The sequence below is a fragment of the Trachemys scripta genome, chromosome 6, assembly GCF_013100865.1.
Source record: "Trachemys scripta elegans isolate TJP31775 chromosome 6, CAS_Tse_1.0, whole genome shotgun sequence".
Classification (NCBI taxonomy): domain Eukaryota; kingdom Metazoa; phylum Chordata; order Testudines; family Emydidae; genus Trachemys; species Trachemys scripta.
Window position 1 is genome coordinate 84,577,916 of NC_048303.1, and position 23,413 is coordinate 84,601,328.

At 40.7% G+C, this 23,413-nt stretch overlaps 1 protein-coding gene across 3 annotated transcripts in view; it reads right to left on the reverse strand.

Moving 5' to 3' along the window:
• The window catches only part of AOPEP (aminopeptidase O (putative)), a 368,640-nt gene that overhangs the window by 24,570 nt on the left and 320,657 nt on the right, over nucleotides 1–23,413 (reverse strand). For all 3 annotated transcript variants that reach the window (XM_034773788.1, XM_034773786.1, XM_034773787.1), the window contains one exon: nucleotides 21,708–21,852. In XM_034773788.1, the coding sequence (XP_034629679.1) occupies nucleotides 21,712–21,852 (141 nt within the window). In that variant the 3' untranslated portion in view covers nucleotides 21,708–21,711. The remainder of the gene's footprint in view (nucleotides 1–21,707; nucleotides 21,853–23,413) is intronic.

A 23,413-nucleotide genomic window follows, 5' to 3' on the forward strand; every position in this document is an offset into this window, starting at 1 on the left:
GGGAGCGAGGTCCAGCCACCCTACTCTCCACGGGAACGGGGGGCAGCTGGGTTCTAGCTGCCAATTTTCTTGTCAATTTTACAGCTTCTGCCATGAAATTGACAAAACAGCCAACAATCCATGTAAGGAACACAGTGTCTACACAGACACTGTGTCACCCTAACTACACCGACATAAGCCTGACGCCTCTCTTGGAGGAAGAGTTATTATGTTGGTGTAGTAGGGCACTTACATTGGCCGGAGGAAGGCTGTAGTGTAGACACTGACATAATTAGGTCGATGTAAGACAGCTTACATCAACCTAACTGTATAGTTTTCAGAGTAGCAGCCATGTTAGTCTGTATCCGCAAAAAAAACAGGAGTACTTGTAGCACCTTAGAGACTAACAAATTTATTGGAGCATAAACTTTCGTGGGCTACAGCCTACTTCATCGTATGCATGTAGTGGAAAATACAGTAGGAAGATGTATATATATATACACAGAGAACACGAAACAGTGGGTGTTACTATACACCAGGGGTCGGCAACGTTCGGCACGCGGCTCACCAGGGTAAGCACCCTGGCGGGCTGGGCCAGTTTTATTTACCTGCTGACGCGGCAGGTTTGGCCGATCGCGGCCCCCACTGGCTGCGGTTCGCCGTCCCGGGCCAATGGGGGCAGCGAGAAGCCGCGGCCAGCACATCGCTCACAGTCTCTACGTAAAAGAATAAATGGACACAAATCAGACGTCAAGAATTATAACATTCAAAAACCAGTTGGAGAACACTTCAATCTCCCTGGCCACTTGATTACAGACCTAAAAGTCGCAATATTACAACAAAAAAACTCCAATGCGAGACTGCTGAATTAGAATTAATTTGCAAATTGGACACCATTAAATTAGGCTTGAACAAAGACTGGGAGTGGCTGGGCCATTACACAAAGTAAAACTATTCCCCTCCTCCCCCCCCAGTTCCTCATATCTCCTTGTCAATTTTGTCAATTGCTGGAAATGGGCCATTTTCATTACCACTACAAACTGTTTTTTTTTTCTGCTCCTGCTGATAAAAGCTCAACTTAACTGATTACTCTCCTTATAGTGTGTATAGTAACACCCATTGTTTCATGTTCTCTGTGTGTGTATATATATATATATCTTCCTGTATTTTCCATTATATGCATCCGATGAAGTAGGCTGTAGCCCACGAAAGCTTATGCTCAAATAAATTTGTTAGTCTCTAAGGTGCCACAAGTACTCCTGTTCTTCTAACCGTATAGTGTAGACCAGCCCCTCATCTTCTAATCCATTCATTAAAGTGCTCATAGTATTTGTTTCAGAGCAGATGCAGCAATAGTAAAGATTTAGCAAATAGTTTATTTGATTCAAGAGCCCTTTTTAAATAAAAAAGAAAAATCAATAGTGAACTGTTGGCTGCTGCATCTTTTCACTTATTGGTAGCAAGGTATACACATAAGAAAAACAGGCATTCTAGTTTTCGTCTTCTAGATATTGCTTCTAAAAGGCACGGAATAGATCTGAAACTAAGGAGGCTGTCGCTGTTGACAAAAAAAAAAAAAAAAAAAAATAGGAATTTGTCCAGTGGGAACAAATGTGTGGAATGTTCTTCCTTATATGACAAGGAATCTAAAATTAATTTGTCTTTCAAGGAAGAAAGTTGATTTTTTGTTTTTATTTTGTTGTGGGGTTTGTGTGTGTGTGTGTGTTTTGTTTCCTTTCCTCCAGAATCTTTTGATGGATTTTGTTTTCTGTGGCCTTACTCGACCCTTACTTTGTGCTTACACGTTCAATCTGGATAATATATATATATAAACTTTAAAAACAAATCTAAAAGAGGTGTGTTACTTCACTTTCTAGATTCAGAATTACTTGGTCCATTCTCAGGCTAGGTCTACACTGAAGGGGTGGGGGGGTTGACCTAAGATACGCAACTTCAGCTACGCGAATAGCGTAGCTGAAGTCAGCGTATCTTAGGTCGATTTACCTGGCCGTGAGGACAGCAGCGAGTCGACCCCTGCTGCTCCCCCCGTCGACTCCGCTTCTGCCTCTCGCCGCGGTGGAGTTCTAGAGTTGACGGCACAGCGATCAGGGATCGATCACTATGGGTAGTGTAGATGTACCCTAAGAGTATTCTATTCATCGGTATTCTATGGTTGCTGGAGGTGAACTGCAAGCAGATGAAACACCACCTTTCACAGTTCTGTCACTGCAATATATAAAAATCTAAAATAATTCCTCCTTGCTTTTTAAAGGAACCTATAATATCCTGTCAAATAATGGTAGGTTGACTCAGGTAGGTAGGTAATCTGCAGTAAAGGCTCAGGGAAAGAATAGAAGGCAGTGAGCAATCATTCCCATTCTCAAATATTGGTTTCTTAAAAAGGGTTACATGGTTTAAATATTACGAAAAAGGTTTACTGTATTTTAAGATGCTTTTAACCCTCGTATTGGACTGAACACCACCCAGCTATTTCTGTATTGGGGTCTTGGAGACTCCTACTATGTCAAAATTGGAAAAAAAACACGTGAATCATTTAAATCTAGCTTTATTGTAACCAGTGAACTATAAAACAATGAACAAGTTAAAACTTTTCTAGATTCAGAAGTACACTGCACAGAATTGTGTTGGGGCTCTAACTGACCTCATGGCTAGACAATGAAAATAGTTAGAGACAGAAACAATATAAAAGGCACAAAAGGAGCACACAGGCAGGAAATGTCCTATTACTTTGAATGAATGGAGAAAGTAGGTGAAATATGTTCTGAACATACAAAGTTTTTAGTCGTTGCACATTTTTGATGTATTTTTCTGGAACAGATGTAACATCTTCCCCATTTCTCAGGCTTTGGATCAGTACCCAGCACACCAGACACGGCTTCCCTAGTAGCCTGAGGCAAGACTGCAGTGTTCCTTTCCTGCACCAGTAGTTTCACTATTTCTGTACGCAGGTCCCTGAGAAACATCCGTCTCTTACGCAAAGATTTATTATACCAGTTGTGGTTCAACAAAATCCAAACAATATATGCATTCAGACATGCAATGTGCATGTTCAATACCAGTCTTTGTCCCAGTAACAGCATCTGTCAAGTGTGTGCTGCCAGAAAATGTATCTGGCAATTGTGGCTTCCCCAGAAACTCTTCCTAACAAGAGTAAGCTTCCCAGAAAATCAGTTTGACAGTGTTCTCTTAACTCGCTTTGCCGGACAATTGTAACAATACATAAGGCAAATGTTATCTGGGGTCTCACAGACCCCCAAGACTATGTTGGTGCATTTTATTTGAAAAGCAAAAACTGCTGAAACTATGATGCTACGAATAAGGCTGCGTGTCTGTCATGGAGATCACGGTTTCCAGGACTTTCTGTGGTAACTTCTGCAGTGGCCGGTACTGGCTCAGGGGCTGCCCAAGTTGGGCAGCAGCAGCAGTTTGGATGTGCGGGAGGGAACTCAGGGCTGGGGCAGGGGGTTGGGGTACCCTTACCGGGAGGGGGGGTTCCCCGCCTCTCCCCCCCAGCACCAGTGGGGATTCTGGGCCCCTGCAGCGCCCCTAGGCGGCCTCTCCAGAGCTCTTGTGGTCTCCCAGCCCAAATTTTAGTTAGGGGTATATAGTAAAACTCATGGACAGGTATGCAGACAAAATTAGTGGTAACAGGTTGTCATCATCATAGGTTGAGAATACTTAAAAAAAGAAGAAAGTGCTTTGCCTATCATGTTTTGTTTAATTTTTTTGAATGTGTTTGGGGTACAAGAGACCCCCAAAGACCTGGCAAGCATAGTACTTTCATATTTCCCATTGACTCCCATTGAGGGGTCTAACTGATCGCATTACCTTTTTAGTGACTTTTTTTGCTACACAAAAACCATAACAGGAAGGATGATAAAACCAATGCAGAAAGATTTATCTCATCCTACTTTGAGAATACTTAATGTATGAAGAAGCACGGGTTTGCACGAAAATTGTTATTTATAGTGTAGTGCATGTTGGGGTCAGATAGACCTGGAAAACATTAGAGAGGGGGGGAAAAAACCCCTGAGTGTCATCTGTGACTTTAAAAGGAGACCTCTGCACTTGCATTCCTTGTGCTTTAGTCAGCATGGCTGTTATGGTGTTTTTACTGCTCATTCACATTGTTTGCTTATGTAGATGTTACAGGGTATGTCTACATTGCAGACTTGCCACATGTTCTGCCATGTGTTGTTGCCCAACCCACCCACGAATCCCCACACACTTAAAACTCTTAAAAAATATGTATAAATGTGCATTGAGCCCATGCGAGAGTACTCAGCTGGAGGTATTGAACAATGCTTGTGTTGCACTTTGAGATGCACCCTATCTGCCCACTTTGCATTGTGGAGTCCTTCTCTGAATCACTGCTTTCCAAGACAATTTCCCATCCAGGAGGTATAGCTTGCATTCTTTGTTCCCAGGTGTATTACCTTGCATTTGGCTGTATTAAAACATATTCTATTGGATTGTGACCATTTAACCTGATAACTCAGGTCACACTGTAACAGTAACTTGTTATCCCACCAGTCATCTGCAAACTTTACCAGCAAACATTTTATATCATGTCTAGATCACTGATAAAAAAATTAATAGCTTTGGACCAAGAACCAATCCCTAAGCAATTCCACTAGAAATGGCCTCACTCATGGATGTCTCCCCATGAACAACTAATTTTGAGACCTATCAGTGAGCTAGTTTTTATTCCATCTAATGTGTGTTCTGTTAGTTTTATACATAGTTTGTTATATAAGGAGTTGTTCTGACCTTATTAGCTGGGCAGACAGTAGAGCATTTGAGTTACAGTTCCCAGAACATATAGAGAAAGCATCTCTTTTCAAGACAAGCCAGGGAAACTACCATATAGGAGCAAATGTGTGTCCATTAGAGCTTAAAGCTGCATAGCATGAGTGTGCAGTGAATGGATGTTGCATTTGGACAGATGGAAAAGGAATCTGAGAGACTCTCTATTTTGGTTTTATTTAGCTATAAGCCAAAAGAATTTTGCAGAATATTACAAGTTTAGGATGAAATTCTCAGCAGACGTGACCAGGCAACTTAACCACAAAAGCTGTGAAAATCAGCCCAATTTTTAAGCTATTTCACAAGCATACTTTCAAACGAGCAGGTGACCTATGGATCACTAAATAATGCTACATAAGGAACCAAGCATTTATTGATTCATGTGGCTCAAATAAAATGCAGCAAGATGAAAAACCCTAACTAAGTCTTAGTCCTCTTCTACTCCCCAGGTCTGTAAAAGGCTGTGAGCACTGCAGTGCTTTGTAGTGACTCTAGAGATGAGGTACAAAAATAGTATTCTCACTCCACAGCGCCTAATGCTAGTTGTGTTCTTGAATTGAGAGGCATACTGTACATTTTTACCTCTTCCATGCAGTCTGTAATTGCTAGTTGGGTTACAAAATCAGCATTTTTTCTTTGTGGGGGAAGGAATCGTAGCATCTGTAGCTACACTGCCAGGTTCTTGAGGCTTCATCTTGCCCATGATTCATAACAACATTCATATGTGGGCCTGTTTAAGTCCACCTACCTATCTGGCTAGCATTTGTACACTGTGATGTATTTTTTCCTCCAACTGCTGGTCTGAACTTTCAAAAGATAAGCTCATGATTGTAGTTCCAATTGCTGCCTTAGCAGGGAGTATCTTATTCTGGGAATTTGCTATGGGGTGGTCTGTTCATTAGCAAATGCCAGAAAGGAGTTTCCCTTGCTTGCATTGGCCATCTTCCTTTAACCATCTGTCTGTCTATAGGAAAGGAATAAACCTCATGAACTCCTTTTGAAGGGCTTAAGTGTACTCAAAGTGACTGGTCCTTTTAATGGCCAAGGTCCCAGAGCCAAGTAGGCATAGGCACTGGATCACTATCAACCTCTGAAACAAAAATTGGAAGTTTCAGTAATATAGTTAGTCTTACCAGGCAACGTTTTTGCCTTAAATAATGTGTTATGTACTGGGAGAGAGTAAAAAAAAAAATACAACTTAGTAGCTTCATTATTGCCTGAGATTTGGCTGGTTGCCTATATACTGTAATCACAGCACTGATATCTGACTGGAAAATAACTTATTAGACAATTAACCGCAGCAGCCTCAAGGAGTGGGAAAAATCCTATATTATTATGTCCTTGAATAGTTCTGTGCATTTCTAACTAATCTGGATAGCTCTTCCTTGCAAATGCCCACCACAACACTCACATATTAAGTCAGATAGGACAATAAGTTCATACACTGAGCTCTCCTTGTGCTCTTGAGCCTAATGACTTCCCCTGCTTAGTTGTCCTCCTGCTTCTCAAACCACCATGCTTACAGTTTTACTGAACTTCTCATTTGTACCTAACAGGTCAATCTGTGCTAGTGAAATATACATTCAAATCTTGTTCACTGTATGTTGTTTTCCCTTTATCTTCTGAGCCAGTAGGTTCACTATGAACCAGGAAAACAGGTATATTTACACTTGTCTTTTGCCTCTTTTGTGCAGTTTCTGTAAAAAGTTCTTTAAAACGAATTTTGAGTCATGTATGAGCAATGGGTTTCTCTTTTTTGCAGTGGCTCAGGGCTTTCTAGCTAATGATTCTGTAACTCTCTACTCTTATAAACTGTCCAAAAATCTGACTGCTGCCTCCTATTCCAATCTAACTTATAACTAAAGATGAGGATCTGAGCCTCCTGTCTATATTACAGTTTTCTGAAGAGATTACTAGTGTTTTGCATTGTTAATCCTGTTATTGTGTATCACTTCTATACTAGCATGAGTTGTCTGAAAATAGAGAATGGAAAAGCTACTATCAAATTCCATTAGAGGAAGAGCTGAAAGGGGTACTTGGATATACTCTGGCATTACTGCTGAAGATGGAAACTACTGCTGGACACAGGCAAACCCAAGCATTAATTGCAAGTTTCTGGCTAGTCATAAAATTATCATCTCTTCTGAAGATAGGGCAAAGTATAGGCTCTGTCTTCATAGAGACCATTAAGTCTCTCGTTCAAATATGACGCAAAGAAAATAATAGTTAGACACCATCAAGCTTCAGCTTTCCTTGCCTGTGATTCCTTTGTCCTTTAAGGTACTATTTCTGTGAGATATCAGTGCTCGCTGATATTTAGTACATCATGGATTTTAAGGTCAAAATATAGACCTTAGAACCTCACCCAGTAATTTCTGCATGAAACCCATAGCTTCTGATTGAGTTATAGCATATCTTTTAGAAAGACATCCAGTCTTGTTTTAAAGACTTCAAGTCCACCACAACCCTGGGTAAATTGTTCTAGCAGTTAATTATGCTCACTGTTAAAAATTTGTTACAAACATTTCTTGATCAGGGTCTCTCCTCAACATCCTCACCTCCACTCACCATGTTAACATGGGGAGGCCCCAGACATTTACTTAACTGCAAGCTCTTTGGGTCAAAGACTGTCTTCTTGGTTATGTGTTTGTTCAGTGCCTGGTGCAGTGGGGTCCAGGTCCATGACGGGGCCTGCTAGGCCCTACTCTGATACAAATAACACTCTCAATACAAATATATTGCACCCATAAGCTCGATTCCCCATCCAGGTATTTTTTAGGTCCTTGAGAACTTAGGACAGGGGTTTTACTACAACTGGTTCTGTCTGCTTCCCTGGCTGATGGGATAGAGACAGGATTTCCTTTGATAAGCCTTCTCTGTGGATTGGCCTGTTTGCACCAACAATAGATCCAGTCACATTAAATATGATCATTTATTTTACAGATAAAATACAACGAAGTTATACCAACACTGCAGAATAAAATCAAAGGGCTAATATACAAAAATATACATGGGTTGACAGTCAGGCCTAACTTTTTATTAGGATCCTTCACATAACAGATTTTCCTCTCATAAAAATCCAACCACACAGCTTGTTCTTCACTCAACTTCACTTCAGGCCTCAGATAGCAGGATTTTCTCAGATGCCTGAAAAACTTAACTCTCTCGTAAAAATCTCTATGAAATCTCTGACACTATCTGAAGGAAATAATTTGGGTAGTTATTCCTAAACTGCTTTCCCTCTGTTTAAAGGTTAAATTTAGGGCAGCCCAGTAATGGTAAATCACTCAGGTATGAGCTGTACTTGAGGGAGATTTGCCAGCTCCCCAACAACTGTTTCAAAATACAGTAATGGACATGGGGCTGGGGAAGAAATGACGAAAGGGGCTTTCTCATGGTATCCTTTCTGTAGTGCTATTCTTTTTCACACTTCTCCTGATCAATCAACCATATTTTCTTCCATTAGACCTAAGGACAAATCTCTGATATTTCAGAGGTGCTGAGCACTAAGCATTAACTCCTGTTGGAGTAATGGGAGTTTTCAGCACCTCTGAAAACTATGCCCAGAGCCTTTCATTGATAAACTAATTACAGTGTCATTGATAAACACTGACAGTGTTTCAGGATAATAAGCGGCAGCGGGGGTTGGGGGAATGCCTGATTAAGCTGGTGATTTTACCAGCTAGGATACTGTGGTCCTGGTATTGGATGCTATTGCCTTCATAATGTCAGGATTGTGACACTGAACCCCACTGCTCGCTGGAGAGCAATTGCTTTCTTTGTAGAGCTATTACCGGCACTAGTTGGTGTGGTGCACTCTGGGCAAAAGAGCCAACTAGGTTAATAACATTTGTTCTTATAGTTTTCCCAAGAATGGTGGTTTCCTAATATCTTATCCTACCTTCCTTCCTACGTTTTATAGAGCTTGATAATTAGAAAGACCATAAAAAGGGGCCTCGTAATAATCAAGCTGAGGAGGCAAAGGTAGTGATGAGATGATGGTTTTAGCACAGGTGGAGTTGATAGACTCTTACCAGGGCAATATTATAGAAATGCAGCTAGGTCGATTTACTAAAATAGGAGCTGCAGAACAAGGAGAGAGTTCAGAGTTAAGGATAATGCCAAGTTTGTAGCCAGAGGCAAATGGAAGGTCTGAGTTGAAAAGAGGAGATAAAAGAAAGAATTGGGTTTTAGGATTATTTTGTTGCCTCAGATAACTTTTTAAGAAGTAGTTGAAAGAAACTGAGATTATAGTTTAATTGGTGAAATCAGGAAGAGAGACAGTTAAAAGGGCTGGGTATTAAAAATACCAAAATATACAGATCTGAGTATAGAAACATGATAGAAAGACGAAGGTGATATAATATAATCAAGCATAAGAAATTGTGTAGAAACTAGAATCAAGAATGAAACCTTTTAGGATGCCTTAGAGGAGGGGGCCTTGTGCAGAGGCAGAGCTACTACCAAGGAGATGGAGGAGTTTGATATGTGGAATCAGAAACATCCAAGAAGAGAAAAAAATCATGGCTGCAGAACTAAGATCGTGAATATTCCACAAGGCGGAAGGTTGCAATGATGTCCAAGAGAATGAGTGTGAGGGAGAAAAAGCCATTTTGAGTATGAACAGTATTTGCTCTTTTAGTTATTTAGTGGTGTTGTGACTGATATTTTTATTCTGAAATCTCAACCAATATAAACCTAATGGCATGTTGAAAATGAAATCCTGCTTTCTGGTTAGTTAACTGTTAGGAAAAGAAGTAGCCAAGATTATAGCAATAGCAACCACCAGCTCAAATTAACATGCAAAGAGTTAATTTTTAAACATTTTTATATTCTCATAATAATAAATAGGGCGCACGTTTTCTGGCAGCCGATGACAGGCTGGGATAATGGCCATTATTTTCCCTAGAAAATATGCAATCAAGCTTTATTCACATTAATTTGACATTCTAATAAATATAGCTAACCTCCAAACTGCTGTGAAAATGTCCTGTATCTTTTTGAGAGGCAAAATGGATGAGGTAATATCATTTATTGGACCAACTCCAGTTGGTGAGAGAGACAAGAAGACAAAAGAAGGTCCAATAAATGATTTTACGTCAGCCACCTTGTCTCTAATATCCTGGGACCGATATGGCTCAAACTACATTGTTTTTCTTAGACATCTTAACCTTTTCCTTTGGCAAAAAATGCGTATTACACAAGAAAGATGGCATTATTATTTATTACTGTTATTTTTACAACACTCTCAATGTATTGTGTGCTTTACAGAAACAAAAGCCTTGTCTGTATTAAAAACTGCTCCCGTTTTAATAAAGGTAAATCGGCTTAGTTAAACCAGTACAAACCTGTGTGGTTTGTGCTGGTTTAAATAAATCCATTTAGAAGCATCTCTTTAGTTAAACCTATGCAACTTTTAATACAGACAAGATCTAATAAAAAGATACGGTCCTTGATCCATAAAATTATCATTTAAGACCCCAGTCTTATAAGGTCTTATGCATGTGCATTAGATCACTCACTCAAGTAGTCCCATAGACTTCAATAGGGACTAATCACATGAGTAAATTTATGCACATGCTTAAGTCTTTGCTGGGCTGGGGCCTAAATTTCGACAAGACTCAGCTTAGGCATGTCAACGTTTTGATGATTCAATAATTATTTTTGGTAGTCTGTTTTGTTTTTATTATATTTAACACCAACTTTAAAATTCTGGGCCTAATTCTCTTCTCTCTTATACCAGCATTGGTGCTGCTGATGGGGGGCAGTAGTTAAAGGTCTCCAGAAACGAACAATCTCTCAATCAGTATATAAAATTTTGCCTATTGGTAGGGAACTCCATCAAGAATGCTAGAGATTGCAGGACTATGGTTGATATTTTATAATTATTTCATAAAATAATGCTTAAAAATTAAAAGTATATTAATTGAATGTGATTTTAAATGTCAAGAACCGTATTTATAGAGGAAGGTGTGTGAGTAAAATATGAGTCCATATCTTCCATGTTAGTGTTTGTTTGGGTAGAATGATAGTCCTATCCTTTAAAATCTCTGAAACCGGGTATTTTGTTCAAGGGGGGAGATAGAGTTAAATTAGAGACCATGTATAGCTCTTACATGTTGAGGTGATTTTAAATTTTTTTAAATAATACAGAACTTCAGCAGACATATTTTCTGTAGTCTAGCGTCTCTCACAATTCTGAGACATCTGGGCTGTTCCACGCTGCAGCTCACAGAGGCGGGCCAAAGTTGCAGTGCTACATGCACTGACCATGTCTCCTGCTCCTGCTTGTCACCAGATTCTCTGCCTCCGTGGCAGCAATCAGTTGGCAGGTTTAACTGCTATTGTTTCTTTTGTTCCCTTGGCTGTTTTTCTTGCCTGTTTTCAGCAGTGGCGATCAGTTCTTTTTCTTAACCCTTTCTCTTCCTCCCTGGGTCAAATTTCATCGGCTTAATGGGTAATCTATCTGGAGCTGCTGGCCACATGTCCATTATACATAGTTGTGTTCCCACTGAAGTTACTAATATCTTTCTATGAGTTCTGGCACCAAGCTGGGGGGAGAGGGGTGGCCAGCACATGCAGCACTGCAACTTTGGACCCCCTCTGAGAGCTGCAGTATGGAGAGGAGCAGCCCAGATGTCTTGTGGGAGATGCTAGCAGAAAGGAGATTGTTGGTAAGAATTTTTCCATTTGATATTTATATATTTAATGTACATCAAAATTTACATGTTTCAGGTATATGACTGATTTCATGTACATCTATTCCTGTCTTTTAAACCATACATACCAAAAAGACCCCCACTGAAAGCATGGAAATTCCTTTTTATTTTAGCACTAGCAGCTTTGGTGGATTCACAGCCAGGAAAATACATCTCTCAACACAAAAGGATTAGCTTGCTCCCTTGCACAATAGTATTTGAGCACCTATGGGATGTACCAACACACACTGTTCAAATATCCCCCTGCAATAGCCAGGCACAGATGCGCTAGTTCAGGATGGTGTTTCAGACCCAAATCCCGAATTTTCTTACATCTTTGAGAACCTTAATGTTACTTGAAGTTTCTACATTAATTTCCTTCGTTGAAAGGAAAAACACAAGGGCTGTCCAATGGACCAATTTATGCATCCGAAAAGTGGCATCCCCTTGGCTCTTTTAGGCAACAGAATGTCAGTCTGTATAGAAGGTGGGAAGAATCAATGATAACCAGTGCCTAATCTTGATTTTGCAATCTATTTAATCATGTGCATGTAGTTAGGAATGTAATCCAATTTATATATACAAAAATATTGTCAATGCTCAAATAATCACCTGTTCCTTCTTTCCCACCTTTGAATTTTGGTAAAATAGCTCCTACTCTCAGCCTGGATCTCTCTCTGAGGATAAAAGCCCTATTGTGTATTTAATTCCTAAGAAACTAAACTATCAAGGAAAGACAGGTCCTGACCGGGAAGGTCAAGCCAAAATTTGGGGATGGCGTGGAGTTGGGGAGAAAATGAACATGAGCCAGCAATGTGTTTATGTGGTGTTGATGGGTAGTGGTAAGGCCAGTGTGGACAATACTAGACTGTTAGTGCCAACCCACTGACAATGGTTGGGCTACAGGCACTGTCTATTAGTTGGGAGGCTAGTGAAGTGGGAAAATTATTGTTGAGGGAGAAAAAAAGCAGCGGAGAGCTTGCTCAGGCTAGGGTGAGGAAGAGAGGATCTGGAAATTATTTTAACCTGCTGAAGTCCCTCCGTCAAGAGAACTAAGGGTGAGAATATGTCTCCTAAATGTTAATCTATTTTAAGATTTCCAATAGATTGGCACCTTGTTACTGCTCAGTTCAAAGAGATTCCACAATTCTCTTTCCTTTCTATGTACTTATATATGCAGTAACACCTATAAACATAAAGATCCAGATCACAAAAGCACTTAGGAATCTGGACCTTGGGTTTATGTACGTAAATCCTAGTTTTGGCTCCATTGTGATCCGCAGAATTCCCACCAAATCCCACATACACCTAAACTCACTTGGCACCTATATTTTCAAAGTAGACTAACCACTAGTTACAGAATCATTCTCTCTCTGGCCCGATGACTGTTCCACTGTGGATAAACACTTAAATAGTCTTTGGGCAGAGTAAGAGAGAATGATTTTGTGGACCAGTGGTTAGGGTACACAACTGGGAGGGCACAGATCCCAAGTCCAGTCCCCCTGCTCCAATGACACTTTCATTATTTAGCTACAGTGGAACAATTTCAGCAGGAGAGAGTGAGGGGGCCCCACATTAGAATATCTCCTAGAGCTCTGGGGCTAGAGTGGGAATTGAACTGGGTCTCCCACATTCCAAGTAAATGTTCTAACCCCTGGGCTAAAAGTTGTAAGTGGGGCATTACAACCCTGTTCTCCTCTGGCCATTTTATGTGGAGTAAAGCAGGCACCTAACTCATTTCCTCCAGAAGTGGTTTAGGCACCCAACCTGCCTGACACCAGCTGGGGGAGGTCCCATCTGGATCTCTAAGTAGAGATAAGGTTCTCCCTGCAGCCCAGGCTTAGGCGCCTATCTCTGAAAGTGGGGCTCTGTTTGGATGTTGGCTTTTATGGAGCATATTATTAGGCACCTGTCTCTCCCCATTTGTTGTATAGGAGCCTAGGTGCCTAACAGGCTTTGTAGATCACAGTGGTGTTCCTATGATTTTCTAGGCACCTAAAAGCTAGGTGCCATGCCGCTCAGCGTTGCAACACCTAAGTCCCTTTGTGGATCCTACCTAACTCTTGAACTTTTCATTATAATTAAGACCCTCCATATTGTGTTCAGTTACCATAATAATTCTCTGGCTCTTGATGATTTGCACATCCTGATTGAGGTGCAGGGTCTAACACTGGATAAGGTGCTCCAGAAGATCTCTCACCATGATCTAGTATGAAGGCAGAATGTCTTGTCTTCTTTGTAATCTTTTTGATGGTGCCTAAAATCTCATGAGTCTTCAGACCCAGGGCCTTGTGTACTGCCTGTGCTGTACATTGGAGCTAGTTATTGTATCTCCATGGCTTACTCTTCATTGCCATTTGAATCATGCCACATCCTAACACATGTGCATGCATAACTTTGGCTCATAGCTGAAAACACTTGGTGATGTACAATTCATGAATGATTTTTGATACTTGAATATTTCACTGTGTTCTCCTTGCTTCAGCAGTTGCATTGTTGTTTGGGAAGGCCAGCTCAGAGAGAGTGGGAGCTTGTAGTCAACTTAATTCATTCATTTTCTCAGTTTCCTTGGGCTTAACTGCTGCTCTATTGCCTAACCCCTATCTTTGTCTCCACCTGCTCCCTATCTGCGAACTGAACTCTAGCTCTGACTCCGACTCCCTCCCCCACTCCTCTTCTTGATGATATAGAACAGTGAAAAGAACATGTACTGTCATGCAATTAATTCTCCCTTGAGGGGAAAGATGTAGAGCAAGAGGGAGCTGCCGGCACATCCCACAAGGGCAGTGAGATAGAAAATAAAGTGGCAGGAATCTGGCTGCAGCAAAATAAACTGTGCAGCAAAAAATTATTAATTTTGTGGTAGCATTGAAACATGCCAAATTCCACAGCTCCACAATTGCAAAGTCCATGGGGCCCCAAGTATTGACTAGGGCTGTTTATTCCTCTCATTGTTTCAGGCTCTTTGCCGATTTGGATGATCACTGGTTACGCTTGGTTTATGTTTTTGATGTTATGTCTGCAACTAAAAGGGCTCAATGCCTTTTTTTTATTTATTTAATTAATGAAAGCTGACTCTCTAGAGCACAGAGGGGGAGGGATAGCTCAGTGGTTTGAGCATTGGCCTGCTAAACCCAAGGGTTGTGAGTTCAATCCTTGAGGGGGCTACCTAGGGATCTGGGGCAAAAATCAGTACTTGGTCCTGCTAGTGAAGGCAGGGAGCTGGACTCAATGACCTTTCAGGGTCCCTTCCAGGTCTAGGTATATCTCCATATATTTTTAGATGGTAGTAGCTCAGTGGTTTGAACATTGGCCTGCTAAACCCAGGGTTGTGAGTTCAATCGCCTTGAGGGGGCCCTTTAGGGATCTGGGGCAAAAAATCTGTCTGGGGATTGCTCCTGTTTGAGCAGGGGGTTGGACTAGATGACCTCCTGTGGTCCCTTCCAACCCTGATATTCTAGGATTCTCTAAGAATGGTAAATTCTGGGACAAATTGTATGACTGTAGTATACATATGCCACTGCTAACCTGAATCTAATTTTTTTATTCACTGCATTCTACTTTTCGTCTAGCAGCATATGGGTCAGTGTATGGTATTTAGAGCCAAAATGCATTTTACATTTTCTCACATTAAAATCACTAGCCATATCAAGCCTCCGTTAAAAAAAAAAAAAAAGTAAACGTGTTAATCAGCTGATCCACTCAAGTATTAATTGTATTTCCAGTTTGAAGTCAGCAATAAATGCTTTCACGCTGTACATGTCACACTCAAGAAAATTAACATAGAAGTGGGAAAGCTATGGCTCCTGCACCCGAATCAAGCTACAATGCATGTGACCCAAAGCCATCTTTGCTTCCGCTGTAACCTGTTTGCTATCCAACTGATGTAGCACTGTTCCCTACCTATGTTGTCCAGGCTAAGAAGTAAGTGCTTAATTGGTACTTTAACAGAAATCATCATGTGTTTCTATTATTGGTCAAGGTCTGGCATAGGTGGCAGTGGACCTATCCTCACAAGCTAGTCGACTGCAGTCAAGGATGATGAACATTGTAGGCCCATAGTAACACTAGGTGTGAGTTTGCCATTCTAGATTAGACTGAACCACATTATGATCATGTTGTTGAACTGTGTTGTAGTCCTGTAAATACTGTTACACAATTTGGTTAGGTCTACAATCAGATCTATCGATGTATGTGTGGGGAGGAGGGAAATATGTTTTATTTGCAAGGCCAGGGTTGTGGGCATTTTTTTGTTATGCTGACTTTTACTGATATTGTAGCTTGGCCTCAGTCACTCCAGCATTGTTGTGAATATCAGTTTCCTACTAGATGGGCTAAAATGTGACCCTTCCCTTGTTCCAAATCCTCTGCTGTGTATCTCAGGTCAGTGACAGTTTGCCCATTAACTGGCTTGCCAGTTCCACTCTAAGGTGAACTGTAAAGGAAAAAAATGTTTTGTCCTTGTCCTGTTGTATAATCTAACTTGTTTCCCCCAAAACAATATCTATTTTGGATTGCTTTTGAAACAACAGGTTGTCACTTCCTGCGTGGTTCTGGGCGAGATGTTTAGAGGACATGAAGTGTAATGTCAGAGGAAGCAATAAAATGTGCTGCAGTTCTTTCACCCCCAACTGATTCTTATGTTGTCCCCTCTTTTCCTCAGCTGGTGGCAGAGAAAGCTGCAGTTCATATGACATCACAGTCAGAGCCTCTTAATACCTGGGTAAGACCCTCCAGCAAAGAGAGAGAAGTAAAGTTGATATTTCCAATATCAAAAGCAAGTAGGAAAAAACAAGTTGTTTGAGAGGGGGAAAACTTGAGACAACTTTTATATATCAAGAACCAAGCAAGGTCAAAACACTTTTAGTTTGCACTTTACTTTTATTATTATTGGATGCAAACTTTCCAGGACTGATGATTGATTCATGTTTATCCTCTGAGTGCCTTATTCAGCTCTGAATTATTTCCCCTTATACAATGAAAGCACGAAGAATGAGTATTTGTACTTGTTCTCCCTTACTGGCCTCTGCAGAAAACCTGTGAAATGGGGCATAGCTCTTTTATGAATAGGATCCCTTAGTCACTACCTCTGTGGGGGAAACTATATTAGAAGTCATTACAGTAACTCAGCACGCTATTAGACAGCTTCCTAATTCTTATTGAATTTAAAAGACAGAATCTGAATTGCTGACTGAATATAACCCAGGTAATTAAAAATGTGTTTCTGAATTTTGGTGTGGTACAGAGAATGTAGGGGAAAGAGTAGCTATGCTCCATTGTGTTTGAGCACACTACTGAATAAGTTACCAGCAGAGCACTGTTCATAGGCTTTGTGCAAGAGGGTTTTTTTTAATTCCCCCCCTGTGTTGAATTTATTTCCATCACTACTCATTAACTAACTCATTTTTAAGTTAGTTTCTATTTCTCCTTTACAGTAAAAGACAGATTATTTCCATTGCTTAGCGGTTAGGCACATTAACTATTTTAGCATTATAAATGTACTAAACCACACACAATTTATTGAGGGAAAATATTTTACAAGGTAAATATTTGCCCAACTCCTCCTCCACCCCTCCGCCCCCATTTTTAAGGGTCCAGTACCATGAAAAGATCGATTTTGGGTGCATCCAGTCCAGTAGTCTTTGCATAGAGAAGAGTTACATTTGATGCCTCTACAATACAAGAGGAGCGTCACTTGGGGAGAAAAAAGTTTTTAGTAATGGAAAGTATATATAGTCGTAAAGAAAACCAATCCTGCTTCTAGTGACAATTGTTTTCAGTCCAGTCAACTCCATAACCAAAGTAACTGAATTTCTTCTAGTCTCTTAGATTAGGATCTTTATACCAAATAATACATTCAAAACAACCCTCACCCTTGATCTAAACCTCCCTTGGGATGGTAGAGTAGACCAGCAAAGAAGTCTCTCCAAGAAATCCACTTAATTGCTCTGGCATGGCAGAGACTTTCATGCAGTTTGCTGTGCTTAGCGTGAAACCTAGTCTAATTTCAGCGATGCCCCTTTGCTAAAGTGTTTCTTCAAATCAACAGGTCTCTTCTCAACACCTTTTTGTATGTGGACATAAGTTGTTTTGGTATTTGCAATACAGAATTGTCATAACACCATACAATGAATCTTAACAACAATAAGGGTCAGCAAGTGGCTTGTGCTAGGTAACTAGCTGGATCCACAATAATGTCCTTTTTTTGTTTTTAGGGGTGGGGAGCAGTTGGTGCTTTTTTCTTACATGCTTGGTAGCAAAAAGCCCTTGAAAAGATAAATACTAAGAGGTAAATGTTTGTCAGCTGATTATTTTAGCAGGCACATAATCCTTCCTTTGATGTCTACCAGGTTCAATGAAATCCTAGTACTACCAGGATTTAGTAGTAGATATATTAAGATTTTTTTCTGTGATTTCTCCTGCAACGGAAGCAGTAGTAAAATTTATAACAGTGTCACCATAAAGGAATGCTTGTAAAAGCTCTCTGTATATTCTTAACTGTCCCATTTTTTTTTCAAAAGGGCGGGGGGAGTTCCCCTCTTTAGGTTACAAACAGTAAGTTTTTAAATATAATTAAGGGCCAGATGCTTAGCTGGTGTATATCTACATAGCTCAATGGAGTTGAATTACACCATGTGATCATCTGGCCTGGTATTTATAGTAATACAGTTATGAATGGGAATTACTTAATAGTCATGTGACTGTCATGTGTTCTGTCACAAGTCTCCCAATGTAATTTAGAAGTGTTGTGTTAACTAGTCTTCCCACAATTCAGGAGCAAAGTTACTCCTATTATTACCATAAGGCAGAGTCACATTGTAGATGCCTACAGTTTCACTCTACTTTGGTGCTATAGCCATTAGAATATCGGTCCAAGGGGACAAGATAATTTGTTGGGAAGAGCTGAAGTGAAAACAAGCTCCCCCAATTTAAAATGTTAGCAAGGCTTGTGAAAATAGTGATACAAGCAGACTGTGTAACTAACTACATACCTTTTGTGTGTTCTACTAAAAGGAAAAAAAAAAACAAAAAAACAGGAGTTCTCTATACAATAGTGAGGAAGCTTTTCTTCCTTAGAACACCTCGTGTGTTCAAAAGCACAGTATCACAATCTGTACTAGATTTGGTTTCAGACAGAAAAAGTTACACTTTTCATAGGCACATCTTTTTGCTTTAGGGCTCGACTCCTGTTCCTGCTGAACTGAGCCAGTATGTAAAATCAGAACTGATATCAGCTCAGTAGGCACCGGAGGACGGGTCCATCAACAATCTGGAACAGCAGCAGCCGTAAAAAATCATTTCCTGCAAACAATACATATTGCTAAGCAATAAGCATAGAGAAATCACTGGCTAAAACTTTATAAAGCATAGCTTTACAGACTTAAGTTGGTTTAGAACAAATAACATATTTGTCTCCAACTTTTAGAAAAGCATTGAGATTACATTACAATATGTATAAATTTTTCAGACTTATTGACTGCTTCTTTGCTTGTAGCCAAACCTGATAGTTTACAGTGCATTTCTTGCATTCTTGACAGGAAAAGTCTGTTCTTTTCCAAGTCTCTACCATCTCTTATGCTCTGCAAGCTCAATTTCACACACACTATAAAACTATACCCCAACCCACTGTGTACCTCAGCCAGCAAACTACTTTGCCCTGGGTAGGTTGACTTTTAAGAAGTTTCCCATCTCACCTTCTCTTCAGGTGCAGAACTTAGCCACTGTGAACAAAGAGGAAATCAATCACTGTTCACCAATCAGCTAAGCTCTGCACCTTGTTAGAGAGGTCTTCGTCTCAAAGATAGGATGAAGGTCTTCAATGGTGCATTTTCTCCTTTTGTTTGAATTTTTTTTTGTAGAGGATTCCAATGCATATGGGAGATAGGATTTTCATAATAGGAGGCACAGTCATGGTTATGTGGTAATCCCTGGCAATGTGATTTTAATCTTAAATCACAAATCAGCATGCCAGGAACCCAAACAGCCACAACATTAAGGGACACTTGTGTAGTCTCTTTCCCATCACACAATCAGGTTTAAAACAACAACGATTGTAAATCTGGTATCTTAAACACTTTCTGTAACAATATCTTTAAGATCTCATCTCCTTCAGGTAGCTGATTAAATAATTTTATTTAGATCACCCGTTTCAAACATCAGAACCAAGCTGGTTATAGGACACATGCAGTAACTAGCATAGGGAAGTTACACAAAGGCAATCACCAATGGAGTTAAAATAATTTTAACCTTTTTACCTTAATAAAACTCCCCTAGGTATTTAAGAGACTTTTGGTAGAGAACACCATATATTGCAGCAGACCAAACCATTCTAACTGCATATTTCTGGCCCTTGGTGCCGTTAAAAACATTTGAAACCATTACAAATAGGCTCAGCTGTTAATAGTGTTTTTTTGTTTGGGGTTCAGTAGGTGGTTCTCAGCCTAGATGATCTAAACATGACTATGCAAACATTTTGTAGTTGGTCTCCTACCTGTTTTAGAAAGCAAGACACCCCCCTCCCCCCAATAACTGGTATGCTGGCACTCTAAGCCTATTCCAAACCTATCACAGTTTTCTTGGCAGGCATAGGCATATAGTCACTGTCTCTGTACCAGAAGAATGGTGCTATTCACAAATAGCTTGTTTTTATAGCATGTTGAAGACCTCTGCAAAAAAAAGGTTGAGAACCCCTGGACTAGAACATATACAGTGAAAATACTGGGCAACTCAGGGCTCCCCATAGGCATAGTTTTACTTCTATTTAGGGGGGGCAAGGGCTGGCATGGTTGAAGCCAGCTCCGAATAGCAGGGTCCAGGGAGGGAGCACCAAGACCACTCTGCCTGTCTGGGCTGTGGGGGAATGCAACCAAAAAAATAACTCAAAGAGGGGGGACTCAATTCAAAGTTTGAAAACCGCGCAGGGTGCAGGCAAGGGGGAGCTAGGGGCGGCAGGCACAGCCCTGTGCCGCTCCCAGATTCAGGACAGAGGCTGCCACCTTCAGCCCCCCACCACTCCTGGCTGGGGTGGAGGGGTTGCCAGCTTCAGTGGTAGGGGTCGGGGCACCGGGTTTGAGCCCTGGGGTGCTGCAGCCCCCCTGAAAGGGTTCACAGACCCCTGATTGAAAACCACTCTCCTAGTCCATATAAATGCCACAAACGCAAATGGAGCCTGATTTCAAGCATTGCCTACATGTACAGGTTTGAAGGGAAGACGAATCAAGGGGTCCTGTTCAGTACCAAATACTGACCAATGTTTTTGCTAAGTTGTTGTCTGAATTGTGTTACCACAAATCAACTGTAAAGTTATGTGAACAACCGAGGAAAACAGGCTGTCAGATGGCTTATATCATTACACAAAAATCTGCGGTATGCTGTACTGGAAAGGATCTTCATACCAAACCTAATTGACTATGGGTTAAACATGCATGTACAAACACCATAAAGTAAGCTCAGGATATTCAAATAGGATGAAAGAAGGGAATATGTCACTATCTATATAGTATTTGGTGTAAAAGGCCAGTTTATATAATGTCTTTCATCTATGTGGTTATACTTAACTGCAATTTTGCTTTTTTTTCCAACCATGTTTAGTGAGATGACTTCTACTTTTGTCCCTTAGCCACTAATTTCAAGTAGAACCAGAAGCAAATCAAAATAAAGCTATAAAATGTTTATCTTTATGTGACAGTCATTAGCGTATCTTTATAAACAGGTACTTCCTAGCATAACCAACACTAATCTTAACTATCTCACACAAAATACTCAAAAGCATGTAAGCCACACTAATTTGAATCCAGAACCACGCTGGACAACTAGTTTGTAAGTGTATGAGTTCAATGCCTCATGTGGACACAGATTTTGTTAAACAACTCCAGTAATTGCCATCCCCTAGCAAGTTCATATCATTTTCTATTTGCAGGTGTGAGTGCAGCCATGTTTAAGAAGTGTTGTAAATGTAGAAGTGTCTTAGTAAAAAAACCTCTCTCTTCTCCATGCTCCTCAACTAGATCCCTTGTGCAGCAGTGATCCATTACTCCAGCAATGGTGTGGGGAAAAAAAAAACATGCAAGAAATTTAATGAGTGATTCTTCAAGCTGAATATCAGCAAATTCTACATTGTGCAAGAGTTTATTTACTGCGCTATGCATATTCTCTCACTAAAGAGCAGGCTGAGGATTAAATACTTTAATCAAGAAAAATCACCTCTTCAGAATAACATCTCTGCCACCACTTTGGCTGAGGACACATCCATTTGTTTTTGTGTTGCAGCAAAGCATTTATAGGCAAGTTCCTGTTGTTTTGCATCTTCATTCACCATTAATTCTCCATACAGGTAAACACCCATAGCCTGCAAGAGGAAGAAAACACCCCTTCATTCCGTAACCAATTACAGCTAGCTGGCTTGTTTTTAAAGACAAGCTTGTTTCACATAGCTCCCAACACAACGCATACAGTACCCAATCTCATTTCATGTACAAAGCTATTTTTCCTTTAACAGGTACATATTTTTTTCTCCAAAATACAGTTCTCTGTCAGTCTCTCTTGGAGACTATTCAATCGGAGGATTGTCAGTGTTTTATTAAGTATGTTACCAAAAGAACATTTACACTGGAGATTGATAATCAGCTAGAGTCAGCATCTTATGTGCGGAAAATGCTTTCCTGCTGTTTCTTCCCCTGCTTTTCAGGTTGAAGTCCATGTTCTCTCTCTCTCAGCCACCAACTGAGCTGTTTCCAAATGTCTCATGAGAGGGCAATTTGCCTATCCTCTAACATGACAGAAATTTGAATGGTCTTTAGTTGATTTTCTTTCCCAGATGGGACCTTTCCACATGCAGGGATGGTCACTGGTATGTATCAATTGAAACAATCATTCTGAGATGCCTACTTAATTTTGTTAACTAAAATCAATTGAAAATGATGGGTTTCTGTTTCAGACTGGTCCCTTAAAGTGGATACACATACCGCAGTTACAACTCTGGACTGGTAGGAAAAGGCAAAGCTCTCCCTAATGCTGATTTTGAGAGTCTCAATCAGGAAGGAAAATTATGGGATGAAATCTTGGCCTTACTGAAGTCCATGGAACCAAGATTTCACCCTTGATTACCATATCCTTTTCTGAAGATGCAAATCACTTGAGCTAGATTGACGCTGGTCCTGATCTTGCAACCTAACCTGATCACAATGTGTCTACTGACATAAACATGGGCTGCAAATACAAGTGTGGGTTTGCAAACTCAGTCCCCTTACGTTGACCAGAGTTTTTACAAATGTTGAGTTAACTCTTGCAGTCATGCCCAAGTGAACAATCCTGATTAGTAAGTAGTGGGGGTATGTTTTTATGCAATGTAACATACCATCTAGTGCCAGAAAGAAGAATGAAGTTACCACTAAAAAATATACATTTTAATTTAATATTTCTTGAAACATTTATTTTCAACTAGCTCTAGAAATTATCATCAGAATTGGTAATTTGGCAAAATTAAAACGTGTTTGTGGACAGTGTTGTTTGCCTTGGAACTGAAGACTCTATACCAGGGGTCGGCAACGTTTGGCACGCGGCTCGCCAGGGTAAGCACCCTAGCGGGCCGGGCCAATTTATTTACCTGTTGCCGCGGCAGGTTCGGCTGATTGTGGCCCCCACTGGCCGCAGTTCGCCGTCCCGGGCCAATGGGGGTGGTGGGAAGCCGCGGCCAGCACATCGCTCGCCCGTGCCGTTTCCCGCAGCCCCCATTGGCCCAGGGCGGCGAACCGTGGCCAGTGGGGGCCGTGATTGGCCGAACATGCCGCGTCAGCAAGTAAATAAACTGGGCTGGCCCACCAGGGTGCTTACCCTGGCGAGCCGTGTGCCGAACGTTGCCGACTCTTGCTCTAGAGCTTCTCTGGGTTCAGCTCCTTAGCAGGCAGAGT